Source organism: Osmerus eperlanus, chromosome 10 (genome assembly GCF_963692335.1).
Source record: "Osmerus eperlanus chromosome 10, fOsmEpe2.1, whole genome shotgun sequence".
NCBI lineage: Eukaryota > Metazoa > Chordata > Actinopteri > Osmeriformes > Osmeridae > Osmerus > Osmerus eperlanus.
The window spans coordinates 13381194-13399156 of NC_085027.1; the positions used below are offsets into that span (position 1 = coordinate 13381194).

Here is a 17963-nt window from a genome sequence, read left to right on the forward strand (position 1 = left end):
CACAAGCACGAGCACTCATGTCCCAGGAATTGCTGTGCTGTCAGAGGGAAAAAAAAACATATTTAGTATCATTCCTGCATTCTTACTTTGTGACTGCATTAAATGTACTGCTACTGTTGTACTGCATGTAGTTAGATCTACCAGATGTTTTTTCAGAGAAGATAAGATATACCTTTATTCGTCCCACAATGGGGAAATTCGGACAGTGGACAGTGGCAGAAGTATACATACAATTTACTAAGTAAGTACGAGATATTATAAAAAAGATATACAAAAGATAACACCAGTTGCATATGGAGACCAAATATAAATAAACAAATATAAATATTGCACAGTAGTTTGCACTTTAAGTGTGTCCATGAGTTATTTAGAGTGGTTGAGTCCTGTGTGTGATTGTGTGTGTAGAGCAGTGCTAGTTGTACAGTCTCACAGCAGGAAGGAAGGACCTGCGGTACCGCTCAAACATTTCGGTTTTATTTGGACAGAGATAGTGATGGCCCCAGATCTACCAGTTAAGCAGTGAATTAACACGAGACATAAACATTTCGCGTTATTATTTATTCCCCCCCATTGTTAAAGACAAGCAATTAATATTGTGAGGCGGGGCCTGTCGCAAGCCGAACATTTGCAGACAGTTTCATTGTTTGCTGTTCCCCATGATTGGTTGTTGAATGGATGGTTCTGTAAGCGTGGTTGTACAAAATTGTAAACAAGCTTCCATACGCTATACGGTAGTTATTGTACCATAAAGATGCTAAGTTGCTGATGTTTTGTACGTCTGTCTTTTAAAAATCATTGCAGCTGTGCCAGAAATGTTGAGGTGATTCCTTCACCTGAGTGGGCTGGGTCTAGTGTACAGGATGTTCTGAACCATGTTGTCATGTTGTCCTCCACTGTGTTCACACTTCCTGCAGGTTTCTATGTGTCTGCTGCTGTTAGTTAGTGGAGGATTAGGCCTGTTGTCTGGTTAAGGTCTCCTGCTCTCTCTAAAGCTTGGAGGGTTTGTCCCAATCTGTATGCAGATGATGCTTGGGCTGATGTGATGAGACTGAGGAACAGACAGAGAGAGACACGAGGGAAACCAAAGACAGCGAGGGGGAGAGGGAAGGAGAAGGGGAGAAAATGGGGGGAAAATACTGTTTCTTTCATTTGCAATACTGTGTCACATTTCACCGCATTTAATTTGAGAGAATCTCAAATGAACCGGATAGGAATTCATTTCTCTGTCGTGTACCCTGGGACTCCCTGACTAAGCTTGTTTTGCAAATAGGTTTTCCAGTTTGTCAAATTTAGCTAAGCTATTTCTACAAGTAGGCACGCAAGCCATGCCTGAGATGCAAATTGCTTATCCTACCTCGCTTAAGTATGAGAGATGTGATACAATCTGCTTCCTCTCTCCTTTTCGCCTTCCTTTGCTCTTTAGACTCATTCTTTATATGCATCGTTCCTGTCTGACTTGAGGAGACCTCGGAGAGAATGTATTATCATTTGGGAGGTAGTTTGTGACAGCTTGGGCTGTAGTTTATTTATACATGTTGTTTCGTCCTCTGTAGCATAACAGAGGAGGAAGTAAATATTGATATTTCAGCTCTCCTTCACAGAGTAGAGCCTCAGGTCTGTACACACACTATCAAAGCACAGACACTGTCATTAGCCAGATGGAAATATATAGAGACTGTATCCGAGGCACATACTGTAGAATATATGTTGTGTGTGTGTGTGTGTGTGTTTGTGTGTGTGTGTGATCAGGCAGGGGGTCTGGGGCAGGGTCGAGGGGTGGATGATGTACCTCTCTGGTGGTGGACCAGCAGGACACCGTTGCATCTCCGAAGTCCAGTCTAGACGGTTCCACCATACATTCTGCATAGAAGGATAAGGACAGTTTATTCCACTGATTCAAAAAGCACCTGTCCTACTGTCTATAGGGAGAGGGAAGAATAGTGGTGAGCTGTGGAATGAGAGAGATGGAGAGTGTTAGATAGAGGAAGATCAGACATGAAGTCATCTCCATATGTATGCCTTTCCCTCTTTAAATGACTCCTTTGTATTTTTGTAGCGGTATGCTAATTGCTGATTTCCGGCGCAGTGATTTGGAAGCTTCTGCTCATAATCAATCAGAAGTCCTCTCTCTCTCTCTCTCTCTCTCTCTCTCTCTCTCTCTCTCTCTCTCTCTCTCTCTTTCTCTCTCTCTCTCTCTCTCTTAGTCTCTTTCTCTTTCTCTCTCTTAGTCTCTTTCTCTCTCTCCTTCTCTTCCTCTCTTCAGATATCTCTCTTGCTGGCTGTCTCGCCCTCTCGCCCTCCCTCTCTTTTTCTTTCTTCATTGGCCTCTGTCCCCCTCTCCCTCTCCCCTCTTCCTCCCTCATCTCGTCTGATTGATGATAATGAGAGTGCTGCATTAAATCCGCTCTTTTCTCCCAAAACAAAATGGCTCCCGGCCCGCTCGGCTCTGCCTTCACCGTCTGGCTTCCTGTGGAGCTATAGGAAAGAAACAGCTCGTCCTCTGATGAACAACTCCTCCCATCTCTGCCTCCTTCCCTCTCCGCCCCCCCCCTGCCGTCATCCCCCCCTCACGCTTGCTTACTTTTTTTTCTCGTTCATGCACCCCCATCCCTCCCTGTTTGCCCCCCCCCCCTCCATCTTCATAATAAATATGTCTCTTCTTGTCAGTTCTGCTACTACACGCTCAAACTGCTCTCTCTCTCTCTCTCTCTCTCTCTCTCTCTCTCTCTCTCTCTCTCTCTCTCTCTTACTCTCGCTCTTACTCTCCATCTCCCTCTCTCTCCCTCTCTCCATCTCTCTCTCTCTTACTCAATTCAATTCAATTCAATTCAGCTTTATTAGCATGACAGTCATTTCAACCGTATTGCCAAAGCAAGACGCACAATAACAGACAACCATACATCAACAACAATATTCAAACACAACATAAGGAACAACAGTCTGTATCGTCCGGAACATGTGGTAACAACAAAGTGTCGAGAGCAGAAAACAACAAATCGAAACAAAAACAACCTAAGTAAATAGCTACATTGAGATGGACAACACATATTACAAATAGGATTTCAAGGCTTGGTCACATTACATTCAGGTTTTTCCCTGATTTCATGGCACTCTTTTAGAAATCGTCCAGATAGGGGGGCTGTGTGTCCCTCCCCTAAGAGCACTTTTAGCTTTTCATTATCAGACAGTGTGGTGAACACTCTCCCTCTCTCCATCTCCATCTCTCTCTCTCTATCTCTCTCTTACTCTCCCTCTGTCCATCTCCATCTCTCTCTCTCTCTCTCTCTCTCTCTCTCTCTCTCTCTCTCTCTCTCTCTCTCTCTCTCTCTCTCTCTCTCTCTCTCTCTCTCTCTCTCTCTCTCTCTCTCTCTTACTCTCGCTCTCCCTCTCGCTCTCCATCTCCCTCTCTCTCCCTCTCTCCATCTCTCTCTCTTACTCTCCCTCTCTCCATCTCCATCTCTCTCTCTCTCTCTATCTCTCTCTTACTCTCCATCTCTCTCTCTCTCTCTCTCTCTCTCTCTCTCTCTCTCTCTCTCTCTCTCTCTCTCTCTCTCTCTCTCTCTCTCTGTCTCTCTCTCTCTCTCTCTCTCTCTCTCTCTCTCTCTCTCTCTCTCTCTGTTCTAGCTCCCCGTCCATGTGCAGCAGTTCTGTCATAGACACTCCCAGGATGGGATTCGCTCTGTTTACAAATCACTTATCTCTCGATGGTTCCCCCCCCAGGGGCGCTCTCCGCGCCTCCAACAAACCAGATGCCAGCCGAGAGCCCGCCCTGGACCCCGCCGGCGGTGCTAATCAGATCAGCGCAGATGCACACTCAAAGAACTCTATCCGAAAGCGCTCACCTGTTGACCTTCCTACCACCGAGCTTTCCTGATGAGAAGGGAATAATGGGTTTAATAGCGGGCGTGTCATTGTCACGCACATACGCTCCTTTTATATGTTGTGTTGAGGATTGGGAAGGTGTGCTGGATGCTGTTAAAGCAGACAAGGGTTCTGCTCCTGCTGACCTGTACAGACCGTTAGAACCAGTCCAACATTACTCCTCTACGGCTGCCTGTGTCCTCGCTGCTGTAATGACAGGCGAGGGTGACGCTGAGTTCATACTCTCTTTCTCTCTCTCTCTCTCTCTCTCTCTCTCTCTCTCTCTCTCTCTCTCTCTCTCTCTCTCTCTCTCTCTCTCTCTCTCTCTCTCTCTCTCTCTCTCTCTCTCTCTCTCTCTCTCTCTCTCTCTCTCTCTTGTCTCTCTTTCATTCTCTCTTGGTTTATCTATCTTGCTATCTCCTGTCCCTTCTCCCTCACAGCACTCACTCTACCTTCTATCCCTGTCCTTCGTCGCTTATTCAAAGCTGTCATTTACAAGTGGAACCATTGTAACTGTGAGTTATTGCAGCACCGAAGCTGGATTAACAATCATGTATCTCTACCTGCTTGTTTCTCAGTTCCCTCAGCAGTCGACTGCATTTCCCCGGGTTGTTTTCTCTCCTTCACGCACACTCTGTCTGTTTCTCTCTGGCTTCCAGGGTCCCATAGAGAACGATGTGGTGATCCACGTGGCTCTGGTTGCGGAGAGTCAGAGGTATGTATGTGCCGGGAAATATAAGACGTTCAATGAATACCAGCAGCTGTTTGGCTCTCCGAGAGTCTGATGCATCTGTGTGTTTGTACACGCGTACATACGTGTGTGTGGTGTGTGTGTGTGTGTTTTGCAGGCTATGAGGCCAGTTATTTTCATCCTTGTTTTCCGTGCTTGTCTGTGGCGTAATTGCAGTGTGCACGTTAAGTGTTGGGCCAGAGCACAGACATTATCACTCAGTGGCCTCATTTCCCTCTGACACCATGCCTGTGTATGAGAGGGAGAGAGAAAAAGAGGGACACCGAGGAAAATGGAGAGAGATGAGAGAAAGTGTGCGTGTGCGTGTGTGTGTGTGTGTGTGTGGACAGGTTAACAAGGTCAACTGGCCTGCTGAACATTGGTAACCTGCGTTACCAATGTTCATTGCATATGGCAGGTCATCCCTAGCTGTTAACATATCACTGTTTCTGCTGTAGCCTCTGCTTCACCAGACAGGAGGAACCCTTCCAGACAGGCATGCTCTCCTCCATAAATGCATGGGTTTTTTCGAATGGGTGTGTTTGTGTGTGGGTGTAACGGATGTTCTGCACGTTTTATTGTGTGTGTCAGACTGCAGGTGTTTCTCAACACTTATGGGATCCAGACCCAGACTCCTCAGCAGGTGGAACCAATTCAGATCTGGCCCCAGAAAGAGCTGGTCAAGGTGAGGAGTAACACACGCACACTCCCTCTAACACACACACACACCCTAACACACACACACCATAACACACACACCCTAACACACACACACACCCTAACACACACACACCCTCTAACACACACATTCCCTCTAACACACACACACACCCTAACACACGCACACCCTAACACACACACACTCTAACACATGCACCCTAACACACACACACACACACACCAGTCAGGTTAGGAGCTGAACCCTTTCACACACACCCTTACACACACACCAGTCAGGTTAGGGATTTGTGTTGGCTGTTGAGCTTGGTTAACACACCGCAACTTCCTACATTGGGTCCAGAGAGCACAAACAGTAGATCAGGAATGTTCCAGTTGAAAGCAGACCCTTTACCAAGGACCTGCATGCACACCAGCCAGAGGAGCCCACCAAAACACTGGGCAATCAGGTTGATGACCTGTTTCCTGTTCTGCTGGTCTACCTGTCAGCTCCCAGATCCGTTACCACATCCATCTGGAGTCAGTCAGTCCGAGTGAGTTTGTGCTTCGTGCCATGTGATTGATGAACTGACCCGTCAAACGGATCGATCGATCGATCGACCGCAAACACAAGCGAATCAATTCCTCTGGCAAATGGTAGATGTGTACTGCATGGTATCCATAGTGCGTATAGCGTGCAGTGTTTCCATGTTCCGGCGCTCTGTTCAGATGTGAGGTGATTCAGAGGAGAGCTAGCTCTGTTTCACGCTGTCGAACCACGTGAAGCTCATCTCAATTGAAAACACCCGTCCCTCTCATGAACATGGGTTGAGTGTATGTTTGTCTCCTCTCCTGTGGATGGTATGTATTTGTGTGTGTGTTGAGATGACTGAGTCTGAGATTGTACACAGCAAAACAGGCAGAAGGGTACATTTTGTAATGGTTAGAGGGTTTGGATTTGGGCTGCGTTTGTTTGCTCGCCTCGTCCCTCTCCTCCTCGTGATTGTGTTTGCAGCAGCTACTCAACAACAGGAGAGTGGCAATTACGTCCAGCAACCTGTTATTTAACTCCACCCGGGTGGTGCTGCACCGCAACGCAAAAAAAGGGACTCCATTAGCCTCTACCAGGCAATGACAGCTGAGGACTCTCCTCCTCCTCACTCCTACACATTCACTCACTCTCTCGCCTACATTTGATCCATCCCTTTCTTTATCTCTCTTTCCTATGCTCTATTTTCATCTTTTCTCTCTCCTCCACTTTCTCCTCCTCCTCTCCGTCTCTCTCCGACACCTTTTTCCTCTTCTCTCTCGCCTCCTTTCTCCTTCCATCCCATTCTTGTGCATCTTCGCCTCCTTCTCGACCTCCTTCCACACTCTTCTCCTCAGTCTCCTCGCTCTCCCTTTGGCGCAGGGCCACGCAAACCAACAGGACTCGGAACAGTGCTGGCGGTTTGAACGCAGGCCGTGACTGGACTGCCCAGGAGGATGGGGCGGGCAGCTCAGCTGAGTTTCATTCAGGAAGTGCGGGGGTGCGGGCATTGCTGGGGCCCGTCCCCTCGGCTGGCAGGCTGGCATCGGCTGAATGGGAGCCTTTTAAGACGGCCACTTGTGTTCTTCTTCATTGGTATTCCGGTGGTGCGGAGATGTAGGCGCAGAGGTCCACACTACAGCTCACACCATACACACGGACCCCCCTGGCCAGGGGGCCCAGGATTTGCTACGCTACTTAATTCAGAATTAATGTCCCTCTTTTATGTCAACTCAGTATTTTAAGCTATTACCATAATATTCATTTAATTGCTGTATCCTCTATCATTTGGAAGTTTTCTGTTTATGTCAATTTTTTCTTTCCACGGGGAGACGGAGTTCTCTGGAGTGGCAGAGCTCCACCTAGTGGTGGCAGGGGGGCTGACAGGGGGGCTGGCAGGGGGGTGGTGAGAGAGAGCAGCCAGTAGGCAGAGTCCCTGCAGAGACCATCTTGTCTGCTGTTTTATTCATCCGGAGCTTCTGATTGGATAGATTGATGGAATGGTACGGGTGTACACACACACACGCACACGCGCGCACACACAAACACACCGAGGCAGGTACTGCAGTGAGTGTTTTTCCACAGCTCCGCTGGTGCCAGAGAGGCTCGGAGGCTGGTGGTGTGTTTGCTGGTGAGCTGTGGAGTCCATCCACAGTTGCTCTGGAGAGAGGAGGGGGAGGGAGGGTGAATGTGTGTGTGTGGGGGGGTTGCTACCAACATAACAGCCAGTGAATTGTGCCAGTGTGATAAGCATGGCACTCCAGGGGGTTTTCAGATTACTGGCACATCCTGTGACTGTGGTGCTGGTGGCCTCGTTTGATGTGGATCACCAGAGGGAGTCATGAGAGCAGGTGCAGGGTGTTCCACCCAGACACGGAACTCACCCTGCCTGGAACAGGGCATCTCAATACCATGCTACCTGATCGCTAACTGCTCTAAAATTCCGTCTTTAGAGTGTGTATCTGTCTGTTTACCAGAGCCCTGAAGGATATTGTGTATGTAAACAAAAACTCAATACATGTTTGTTTGTTTATTTATCCGGCTTGGATAAACACAGCCCAAACCTGATATCTATTTTAATGTCGGAACGTGTGTGTGCGTGTGTGTGTGTGTCTCCCCCAGGCCTACCGTTTCCTGGCCATCAACAACAAGCTGGGACTGAGTGGGCGTCCGGAGAGACCGGTGGGCTGCATCGGGACCTGCAAGGTGAGGGCTCCCCTCTCTCCACCCCTACAGGGTCAAGGGGCCAATCGTACAACGCCGCCCACCCGCTCATTAGCATATCCCCCGGCCGAACTCTGGGATGTGAGGGGCGGGCGGCAGCTGTTCAAAGGGCACCGCTCAGCGCCCTGGCTCGGAGCCTCCACGGCATCTTAATGCATGAAGAGGACAGTTGTTCCTCCGCTGCCGTCGGGCCGTTCCTTCCCTCGTGTGTTGGCTCGGGACGACTCTTCCCCGGACGGGAGACGAGGCCCCGGCGTGCTCTCAAACAAAAGCAACATCGTTCGCGGATAAATCAATCACTTGTCCGAACCTAATGTCAAATCGCTACTCGGATGAGAGATGTATGTGCTCTGATGGAATAAGGTGAACTGCCAGGGGGCATTATGATCCTGTTTGTGTGTGTGTGTGTGTTTGTGTAAGCTAAGAGACGGAGAGAGTTTGAGTGTGTAGTAGCAGAATGTGTGTTTCTGTTTGAGATGAGAGCAAAAGAGAGAGAGGGGGGGGGGGGTTAGTGTGCAGTAGCAGAATGTGTGTTTCTGTTTGAGATGAGAGCAAAAGAGAGAGAGAGAGGGGGGGTGAGTGTGCAGTAGCAGAGTGTGTGCTCGAGTGTAAGATGAGAGGTGGAGAGAGTGTGTAGTCGTGTAGTGTGTGTACATGTTTCTTCAGGAGTGTGTGAGATGCCCGTTGCAGCCCTCTCAGGATCGATGGGATGTTTTATGTCCTGCCCAGGATAATGTATACGTGGCTACCTCAAGGCCATCCATCTCAGCTCTGCCGCTCAGGTAACGCTCTGTGTGTGTGTGTGTGTGTGTGTGTGTGTGTGTGTGCGTCTACCTGCAGATCTATCGTATCCTAGGGAAGACAGTTGTGTGCTACCCGATCGTCTTTGATCTCAGTGACTTCTACCTGTCTCAGGACGTCATGCTGCTTATCGATGACATCAAGGTGAGCCGCTGACCTCACATCCTGCCGCGGGTCTGTTTGTCCACTCCTCCCCCCCCCCCTCTCCTGATACTGTTCGTTCCTTTCAAACTACGTAAATGTGGTATGGCGTAACGTCCACGTTATACGGCCTCAAAGTGAAAAGGCCGCGTGAGCAGGAGCGATGCTCACGGACTGTTCTGTCCTCTCTGGAGCGCAGAACGCCCTGCAGTTCATCAAGCAGTGTTGGAAGATGCAGGGACGTCCCCTCTTCCTGGTTCTCATCCGAGAGGACAACATCAAGTAACGTCTGCTGCTGTCCCCTACGCCTGTCACAGTATCTCTTACACACACACACACACACACACACTCTTTATCACACACAAACACGCATACCCACACTCATAAACACACTTAACATGCTGTGACAAACAATATACACTTGACGTGTCCTGTGTGAGGTCAGACTCGAATCTTTACAGCAGCTCTCATGATATCACACAGAGGGTTCTGTGCAAGCCTCTCTCTATCTCTCTGTCCCTGTCACTCTGTCCTTCTCTCACTGTCTCTGTCACTCACTGTCTTTCTTAGTCTCTCTCTCTCTCTCTCTCTCTCTTGTTGTAGTAGAGTGTATTGCTCATCAATGCAAGGGTTGTGAGTGCTGATGCCAATTTAATAATGCTCATTTATATCACTCTGTCCTTGCGGTTAGCTTCATCACACCAGTATTGATCCGTCCCTAAAGAACACATTTTAAATGCATTCCAATCACTTACCTTTCCACTTGCTGGAGAATTCAATAGAATTACATATTAAACTGTTCAATACCTGTAAGGGGACTTATTGTGTGGATTAATGACCGCAGTCAGTAAAAATGCCCTCTGCCTCCCACCACTAGAGGGAGCCGTTTCAACCCAGTGCTGGACATGCTGGCCTCCTTCAAGAAGGGCAACATCGGAGGGGTCAAAGTTCACGTGGACAGACTGCAGGTTGGGAGCATCACTTTACTCTAGCACACTATTCCATTCGAATATATCCTTCGATGGTCTCTGCAGGGAAATGGCAAGCAGTGACATTTTGAAATGTGAATTGTCAGTATTCAGCTCACGAGCAGTATGGAAGCAGAAGAAACCCTTTCATGGTCTCATTGATATTGGTGAAGTGTCCTGCCCAGCACATGCTTCTGAATACCTCTCCCCCAGGGAGCTTTCCGGGGAAAACCACATCACCTGTTTTTAACACCTTGATGCCCAGAATGCCTCCCTATGTCTTCAAAACTACACCCTCAGTCATACAGCTCCACTGGCCTGCTATGTATTAATGTATGGGAAACACGTCATCTACATCTAACTTCTTTCCGTGGAATTGTTTCTTCAGTTTCCAGTCTCTATTTGCGTCATGTTGTCTTTTTTTTTTCTTTTTCTCATCTATCCTAATCTGTATTCCATGGTCCACCCACAAATTGTTTGATGTTGGACTAAAGATATGTTGTCGATTTTGCTGCACTGTACGATTCACGATCGTAGGTGAAAGGGATACCTCCTCTGCTGTATTTTTGATATCTTTGATCTGCTAAGTGAACACAATGTAAATGTCTGACATGTCGCCCGGCCTCACCAGACGCTGATATCAGGAGCAGTGGTGGAGCAGCTGGACTTCCTGAGGGTCAACGAGGCTGAGTAAGACCTGCCCCCCAGCGGGGCCAGCTACACCAGTCAGAGCCCAAACCATTTCGACCTGTGTCTAAGGTTCCCCGTCACGAGGCCTTCTTCAGATCTCTCATTTGAGATCTATTTTGGCCTACTAGAATAAGACCCGGTTAATAACCTTGGGACTGAAGCTGGTCTGCTTCTCTCTGGTTCTCTCTGGTTCTCTCTGGTTCTCTCTGGTTCTCTCTGCTTCTCTCTGGTTCTCTCTGGTTCTCTCTGGTTCTCTCTGCTTCTCTCTGGTTCTCTCTGCTTCTCTCTGGTTCTCTCTGGTTCTCTCTGCTTCTCTCTGGTTCTCTCTGGTTCTCTCTGGTTCTCTCTGCTTCTCTCTGCTTCTCTCTGGTTCTCTCTGGTTCTCTCTGCTTCTCAGAATCCCAGAGTTCAAGAGCTTCGAGGAGCTGGAGCTGCCCAAGCACTCCAAGGTGAAGCGTCAGATGAGCACGCCCAACGCCTCGGACCTGGAGCAGCAGCCCGAGATAGACGTGCCCGAGTGGCAGAACAAGCCCACCTCCGAGGTCCTCAAGAAGTTCTACGTGAGTACAGCCGAATGACCTTTGCGTGGGTGTTGTGTTTGCGTGTGTGTTGTGTTTGTGTGTGTGTACATATGTAAATGTATATGTGTGTGTAACCATGTTTCTGTGCTCTTACAGGAGTGTGATTGCCTTGCCAGTCAGGCACAGCTGGCCAGTATTCTCCTGAGCAAGGAGGGGCCTGACTTATTTACCAAGGACGGTAAATAAAATGGACAAACATTGATGCACACACACAGACATCATAGATGATTCTCTTCAGAAACATCAGTGAATTATTTATTTATTCCAAACCTTTTTTGTTTGTGTGTGTGTGTGTGTTTCCAGAGAACCTGAGGGATGAGCTGGAGAGGATCTACAGAAGAGCGGGAAGCAGAAAGCTTTGGTCAGACACCTCACCGACCCGCACGCCTCACTCCGCAAAGCGCTCCTCTCACTCCAGACTCACTGTAGTTCTATATCCCCAGTGTTGTAACAGTCTCCTACCTGTTCTCTCCTGTTTGTCCTGTACTCACATTCACCACCAACCTCGCATACTACTAACACACATACTGTGACATGCATCCTCGCTCACACTGGTGGTCTCATAGGATGGCAGTGCGCTATACTGCGGCCATCATCAAGAAGGTTGCCAGTTCTATTGCCCCACATATCACCACTACGTTGGTCCATGGCAAGCAGGTAACAGTCTTGAAAAGGCCCAGGCCTCTGCATGAGTAGAGCTAGCCAGCCTGTCAGCCTGGCTGCCAGTCTGCCAGCCAGCAAGGTAGCCAGCCTGTCAACCAGTAAGGTAGCCAGTCAGGATAGCAGCCAGCCAACCGGCCAGATGGTAAGCCAGCCAGGCAGGCAGGCACGCAGGGCAGCCAGGCTGGTGAGGTGGACTGTATGTACAGCCTGGTCTTCCAGCGTTTTCTCCCTTAACCCCGGAGTGGTCCTGATGCTTCATTGACAGCCTTTCTCAACAGCACCGCCCACTACTGTTCTCTAAGGCTGGTCTGAGTCACACACGCTCCTTTACCTCACTTCCTGTTTTCCTTGTCCTCCTTGTTGTTAGTTGCTGTTGTGATGGTGGTTGGTTAATGGAACATTGTTGTTGGCAGGTTGCCAGATTAAAATTGTAGCTATTACATACGTATGTCTCACCTGATTTGCATAACCATGGTTATTTACTGGAGCCGTGGGAGTAGCAGTTGTATATACAGTACTTATGATATAGTTTAGGCCAGTTTGCGTCATGATATAGGATAAGATAATTTCCATGGTGACCTAGTCCATGTGTTATGTTTAGGTTGTGCCGCCAAGTTGGTGACAGGATTTCAGAAGTCAAAGGATCCAGAGATAGTTCATGTACACCTGTTCCAAATAATATTATACCCCAGAATCATTAACATTAAAATGTTTCTGCTCAATAAAGACTCCACCACACAAACACTTTACACTCCCATTCCCTCTCCCCCTAATCCAACCAAACAGACACCTAATACTTAGAATTAATTGCCCAAGTCTGGAAACAATGTGTGGAGCGAGAGCCGAATGCTTAAAGACAAAATGTTTACGTGGGATTTATTCCTGATAGGCTGGCTGGCCCTCTTGAATGCTAATACCGTTTAGATTCCACAGAGAGGCAGCATCTGGAGGTTTTATCAGTCCGACCGTTTTTATTGCACCTTCAGTGCAGTCCCTCGTAAACACTCATTAACACTGCACTCATAGCACTCACATCACGTCACTGTCATAAACCTTTTTCAGTTCCACCAGTCACACTGTCAGTACTTCTGCTGCATGCCACTCTGGGTTCTGCAGCAGAAATAGTAGCGTGTTAGTTAATGGTCTATTCTGGAGTAGCTCCTCTTAAAGATCTTGAGTCCATGCAGGCTCATAGGCATCCATCTCACCATAACAGGAAGTTCACGGCCGTGACTTAATAAAAGATCTATGTGTGTTTTTGTCCACCAGGTCTGTTGTGCGCCTCACTGCCAGTGTCTTAACAAAGCTAGTGGACAGCTTGGCCCCAAGTATTACTAGTGTGTTAGTGCATGGCAAGCAGGTAAGTCGACACACAGGCGGGGGCCTAAATAATAGCTTCTACCATCCATTTTGGTTTTCTTTATTCAGTATCTGACACATTTCAAACTGCATTTGAATGATTTCTTTGACTGATTATCAAATGAATCAGGTGGAAATATTGGGAGGAATTTAGAACTTGAAAAACGTTAAATTAGCTCTTGTTAGTCCTATGAGTGCAGCTTTGTCAGGTCTGTTGTGTATGACGTGTGTCATACTAACATCACTGTGTGTGTGTGGCTAGCCATCTCTGTAGCAAGGCTTCTAAATGCATTTCCATGGTAACCTCCATCCTCTGAATCCTTGCGCCAGTTGTTGTGGTGTGGACTGACCCTCCAACACACTGACTACCATACACACTTACACATGTACTCATGCTCACATTAGCCACACTACCTAAGCTGTACTGAAGTGGAAATAGGTTTTTCTGTATGTCGTCAAAGTTTCATATAGAGAGTTTTCCCTTAAGAGAAGGACTTTGAAAAGAAGAAAGGGACAGTGAAAGGAGAAGAGGAAATAAGAAAACATATCCACATTCCTCTGGAGTGGCTCTATGTGGGAATCTGCATATATATTGCATTCTGGAGGGACCCCTGACTCAGACAAGATGAAAAAAGTTGATTTACAATTTAAAAAAAGAAGGCCAGTGTCATAGTGCATACAATAGGAATATGGGTAGAAGATCTAACTAAGATTTTCTTTAGTTTGAATTATTAGCATGACAGTATCTTTCTCTGGAAATGCTGCACTGTTCTTAATATCTGCAGTCATCCTATTCTTATCGGTGAACTACATTTTCTATTGCCCAACTCGTTCATCGGCAGAAATAAAGAGGGAGAACTATTTACAGTATACTGTACAAGGCCTGCGTATCTTGCGTTTGGGGAAAATAAAAGCACCAGAGTTTTATTTGGATAATATAAAAGTATGTATTATATGAATGAGTTCTAAAAGTAGTTTCATGTTTGTGTTGGGTTAGAGACTTCTAAGTGCTCTGATCAGATGCTAGTCACTTCCCACAACCACTTTTAAGGATTGCTTCAATGTGCCACCCACGCAATTCTAGTTAATAAAACACAAACACACACACACACAGAGCACTGAGCTAAATCTGATGGCACATGGGGGGTGTTTTTTTTGTGTGTGTGTGTGTGTGTGTGTGTGTGTGCACGCGTGTGTGCCAGGTGACGCTGGGTCTGTTTGGCCACGAGGAGGAGGTGATCTCCAACCCCCTGTCCCCGGGTGTGATCAAGGGCATCATCTACAGCAGGTGCTGCCCCCCTGGCGGGGAGCGGGAGGCCGTGCTGCAGCAGGAGCTGGTCATCCACATCGGCTGGATCATCTCCAACAACCCCGAGCTCTTCAGCGGCATGCTCAAGATCCGCATCGGGTATGCAGGGCCGGGAGTCGGGGAAGGTGACGGGGACTCCCTGGGAACGCGGGTGTGGGGGGAGCAGGGAGTCCTTGGGAGGGTGGTGGGGGGGTAGGAGGAGGGGGGACTGGAGGAGGGAAGGAACAGGGTGGACGAGGTGAGGGGTCAGTTGTGTTTTCTATGATACAAGGTGGAGCCAGTGTTCCTCAGTGTGGTAGAGTATTGAAATGCATCAACAGGGGTTGCAGGTTCGATTCCTGCTCTTCAGATTCAGAAATGTTTGCTAAACGAACCCCTCATGATTATAACTGTGTGTGTTTCTGGCGTCAGTTGGATCGTGCAAGCCATGAAGCACGAGCTGGAGATCCGAGCGGGGGACATGCCCCCCCAGGACATCTACCAGATGTCCCCCAGCGACGTCAAACAGCTGCTGCTGGATGTCCTGCAGCCGCAACACACAGGAAGGTACACACACACACACACACACACACACGCACACACGGATTCATACACATACCCAATCATACACACACACACACACAAGCATTCTCACATGCATTCACATACGCAATCACTAATGCCCACATACTCACACACACACACACACACACACACCTACTCAATCACACACAAACAGACACGCACACGCTCTCGCTAGCACGGTGTGTTGTGGTAGTGCGTGTTCCTCACCTCCGTGGCGTCCCCCTGGTGTGTGTGTGTGTCAGGTGCTGGCTGCACAGGCGTCAGATAGACGGCTCTCTGAACAGGACCCCCCTGGGCTTCTACGACCGCGTGTGGCAGATCCTGGAGAGGACTCCCAACGGCATCCTGGTGGCTGGGCTCCACCTGCCTCAGGTCAGCTGACCCCGCCACCTGGACCCACTTACCCATCCCAATCTCCAGCTCTGCCCCCCCCTTCAGAACTTGTTTTAGCTCGTTCAGCCTCTCAGCGGTGTTTGACACGCGGGGGGGTTGATGTTGAATTATTGAGTGTTCTCATATCCGTGATGTGAAATATGTGCTGTTTCGTAAACCACGGCGCGTCTCTGGAAATGTACTGAAAAGCCTTATTTCGTTCCTGCCGTCTGCTTTGGTGTTTTGCAGCAGCCCACCCTGTCTGACATGACCATGTACGAGATGAACTTCTCTCTCCTGGTGGAGGACACTCTGAAGAACATCGTGCTGCCTGAGTACAGGCAGATCATCGTCGAGGTAGGGGACACTCAGGGGACACCTTCACTGGCATCTGTGTGTTTACATGTGAGGGGACATGAAGAAAACGTAGTCTGGCCTGTGACAAGCGTGTCACCGTGTCTCCTCTGGGACAGCTTCTCATGGTGGTGTCCATCGTGCTGGAGAGGAACCCTGAGCTGGAGTTCCAGGAGGAGGTGGACCTGGACTCGCTGGTGAAGGATGCCTTCAGCGATTTCCAGAAGGACAGCAACCGCCTGGACGCGAAGGAGAAACAGGTGATCTTATCTGGTCCGCGGTGAAACAGGAAGACTGTCTGGTGCGGTCTGTCTGTCGGTCTCCTTCAGAGATACTGAGCTTCACATCACACGTTAGAACTGACTGATAGAACCTTCTCTTTTTGCATGTTTTGACATTAATTATATTATTTACACAAATGATACTTTATACATACATGTTGAGGAAACATGTACAGCTCACATTTCTGTAGTTAATTTTCCATTTGTATTGCCATGCCTCAAGGTGAAATGACCAGCTGATTTTCACAACACGTTCTTTATCCCATTCCGTCTCAATGTGTCGCAAATCTCAGAAACCAGGATCCCCTTTCTAGTGTGTTCAGTGAGACTAACATGTTGCTGTGTGCAGGCGGACATGGAGGCCTTCTACAATACTCCGGCGGTGGGGAAGCGCGGCACATCCAGCTACCTGACCAAGGCTGTCATGATCCAGCTGCTGCAGGGAGACGTCAAGCCCAGCAAGGACGACCCCTGCTCCGTCAGCTAAACCCCACCCAGGACAGTGACCCCTGCTCCGTCAGCTAAACCCCACCCAGGACAGTGACCCCTGCTTCGTCAGCTAAACCCCACCCAGGACAGTGACCCCTGCTCCGTCAGCTAAACCCCACCCAGGACAGTGACCCCTGCTCCGTCAGCTAAACCCCACCCAGGACAGTGACTCCAGAACAACCACCTTGCGACCATAGAATGACCCCAGGACAATATCTGGACAACCTCTGAGCACAAATCTCTTACCACCTACTCTACCCAAAGTAGTCAATCATCCATTGTCCAACAATTATTTTAGGGAACCAGCGGATCATAGATCTGTGGCAACTTGACCTGGGAAATAATTGCAGTGTCTTGAACTAGTCAAACTAGTCTAGTTAGCTTTGACTAATGAGTACAATCAGCAGTAGCCCCTGTACTGTTGTACATGTAAACATTAGTGCTAATGTGTCCTTTGAACTGGGCCCAGGGTCCTTGCATGGAGATTATACAGCATGGCAAAGATTGGTTTTGTGGGCGTTGTTAGAACCTTTTTGTTTGTGTCAAAAGTGTTTATGAAAAAATAAGAAGTGTTAGGCAATCTACAATTTCCTCAGACACGTTTTCAGAATCATGCAGTAAGTGAGCAGACTCGCATCACACCTATGTGTAACTGTGAAAAGTTAAAACGTGGAGTTCCGAGTCCATCCTATTTTTTCTTCTACCTTATTTTGCTGTGAGTGCACATTCAAACCTTTACTTCCCGTAAGCTTGCATTCATTAGCATTCAACTTCCTAATGTAAGAATATAGGACTTGCATTGAAACTTCAGAACGCTTATGGTAGCATTACCAGATGACTTTGTGTTGCTTATGTGTTTATTTGAGGTTTATATGAGTGTGCCTGCCCCTCATTACTCTTACTGTTGTGGCTGCCTTGACAGTGTACACTATGTATCACTTAGCAAGGTGTTCTATTCTGATTTTGTAAACTCAGCACTTCAACATAAATAAAGTCGAGAGATGAAAACTGTTGAATGACTTATGATGATCTAATCAATGGATCATCTTCAGAATATTCAGAAGACGTCAAGACCAGCAACAGTATTGGTAGTTTCTACGTTACACTTTTTAAGGGGTGTGTGTGTGTATTCGACTCTCAGGATGAATATACGTCTATACATTACGTATAGACGTGTATTCACATGTCTACACACACACACACTCATCCTTTAGGGAAAAGACAAAGAAAGAGTCTGTAAAGAATGTACCTAGCCTACTGCTTCACCGGAGAGGCTGGGGTCTTGTTTTATTTGATGCACTGACCAGACTGTAAAGCCAGCGTCCTCTGGAATGCACTGTTTCTGTCCACAGTATAAATCAAATCTGACTGCCCCCCCATCTTTCTCCACC

At 48.0% G+C, this 17963-nt stretch overlaps 1 protein-coding gene across 1 annotated transcript; it reads left to right on the top strand.

The window, feature by feature from the left end:
* Nucleotides 1-4412: 4412 nt before the first annotated feature.
* phkb (phosphorylase kinase, beta) lies at nucleotides 4413-17583 on the top strand. The gene is made up of 17 exons (XM_062471818.1): nucleotides 4413-4576; nucleotides 5183-5276; nucleotides 7899-7982; nucleotides 8841-8945; nucleotides 9142-9224; nucleotides 9820-9910; nucleotides 10542-10600; nucleotides 10998-11160; nucleotides 11278-11359; nucleotides 11485-11542; nucleotides 11748-11838; nucleotides 14406-14611; nucleotides 14924-15058; nucleotides 15319-15448; nucleotides 15698-15805; nucleotides 15922-16062; nucleotides 16433-17583. Exons 1-17 carry the CDS (start codon nucleotides 4413-4415, stop codon nucleotides 16568-16570), a joined length of 1932 nt encoding a protein of 643 aa, XP_062327802.1. The 3' UTR covers nucleotides 16571-17583.
* The last annotated feature ends 380 nt before the right edge of the window (nucleotides 17584-17963 follow it).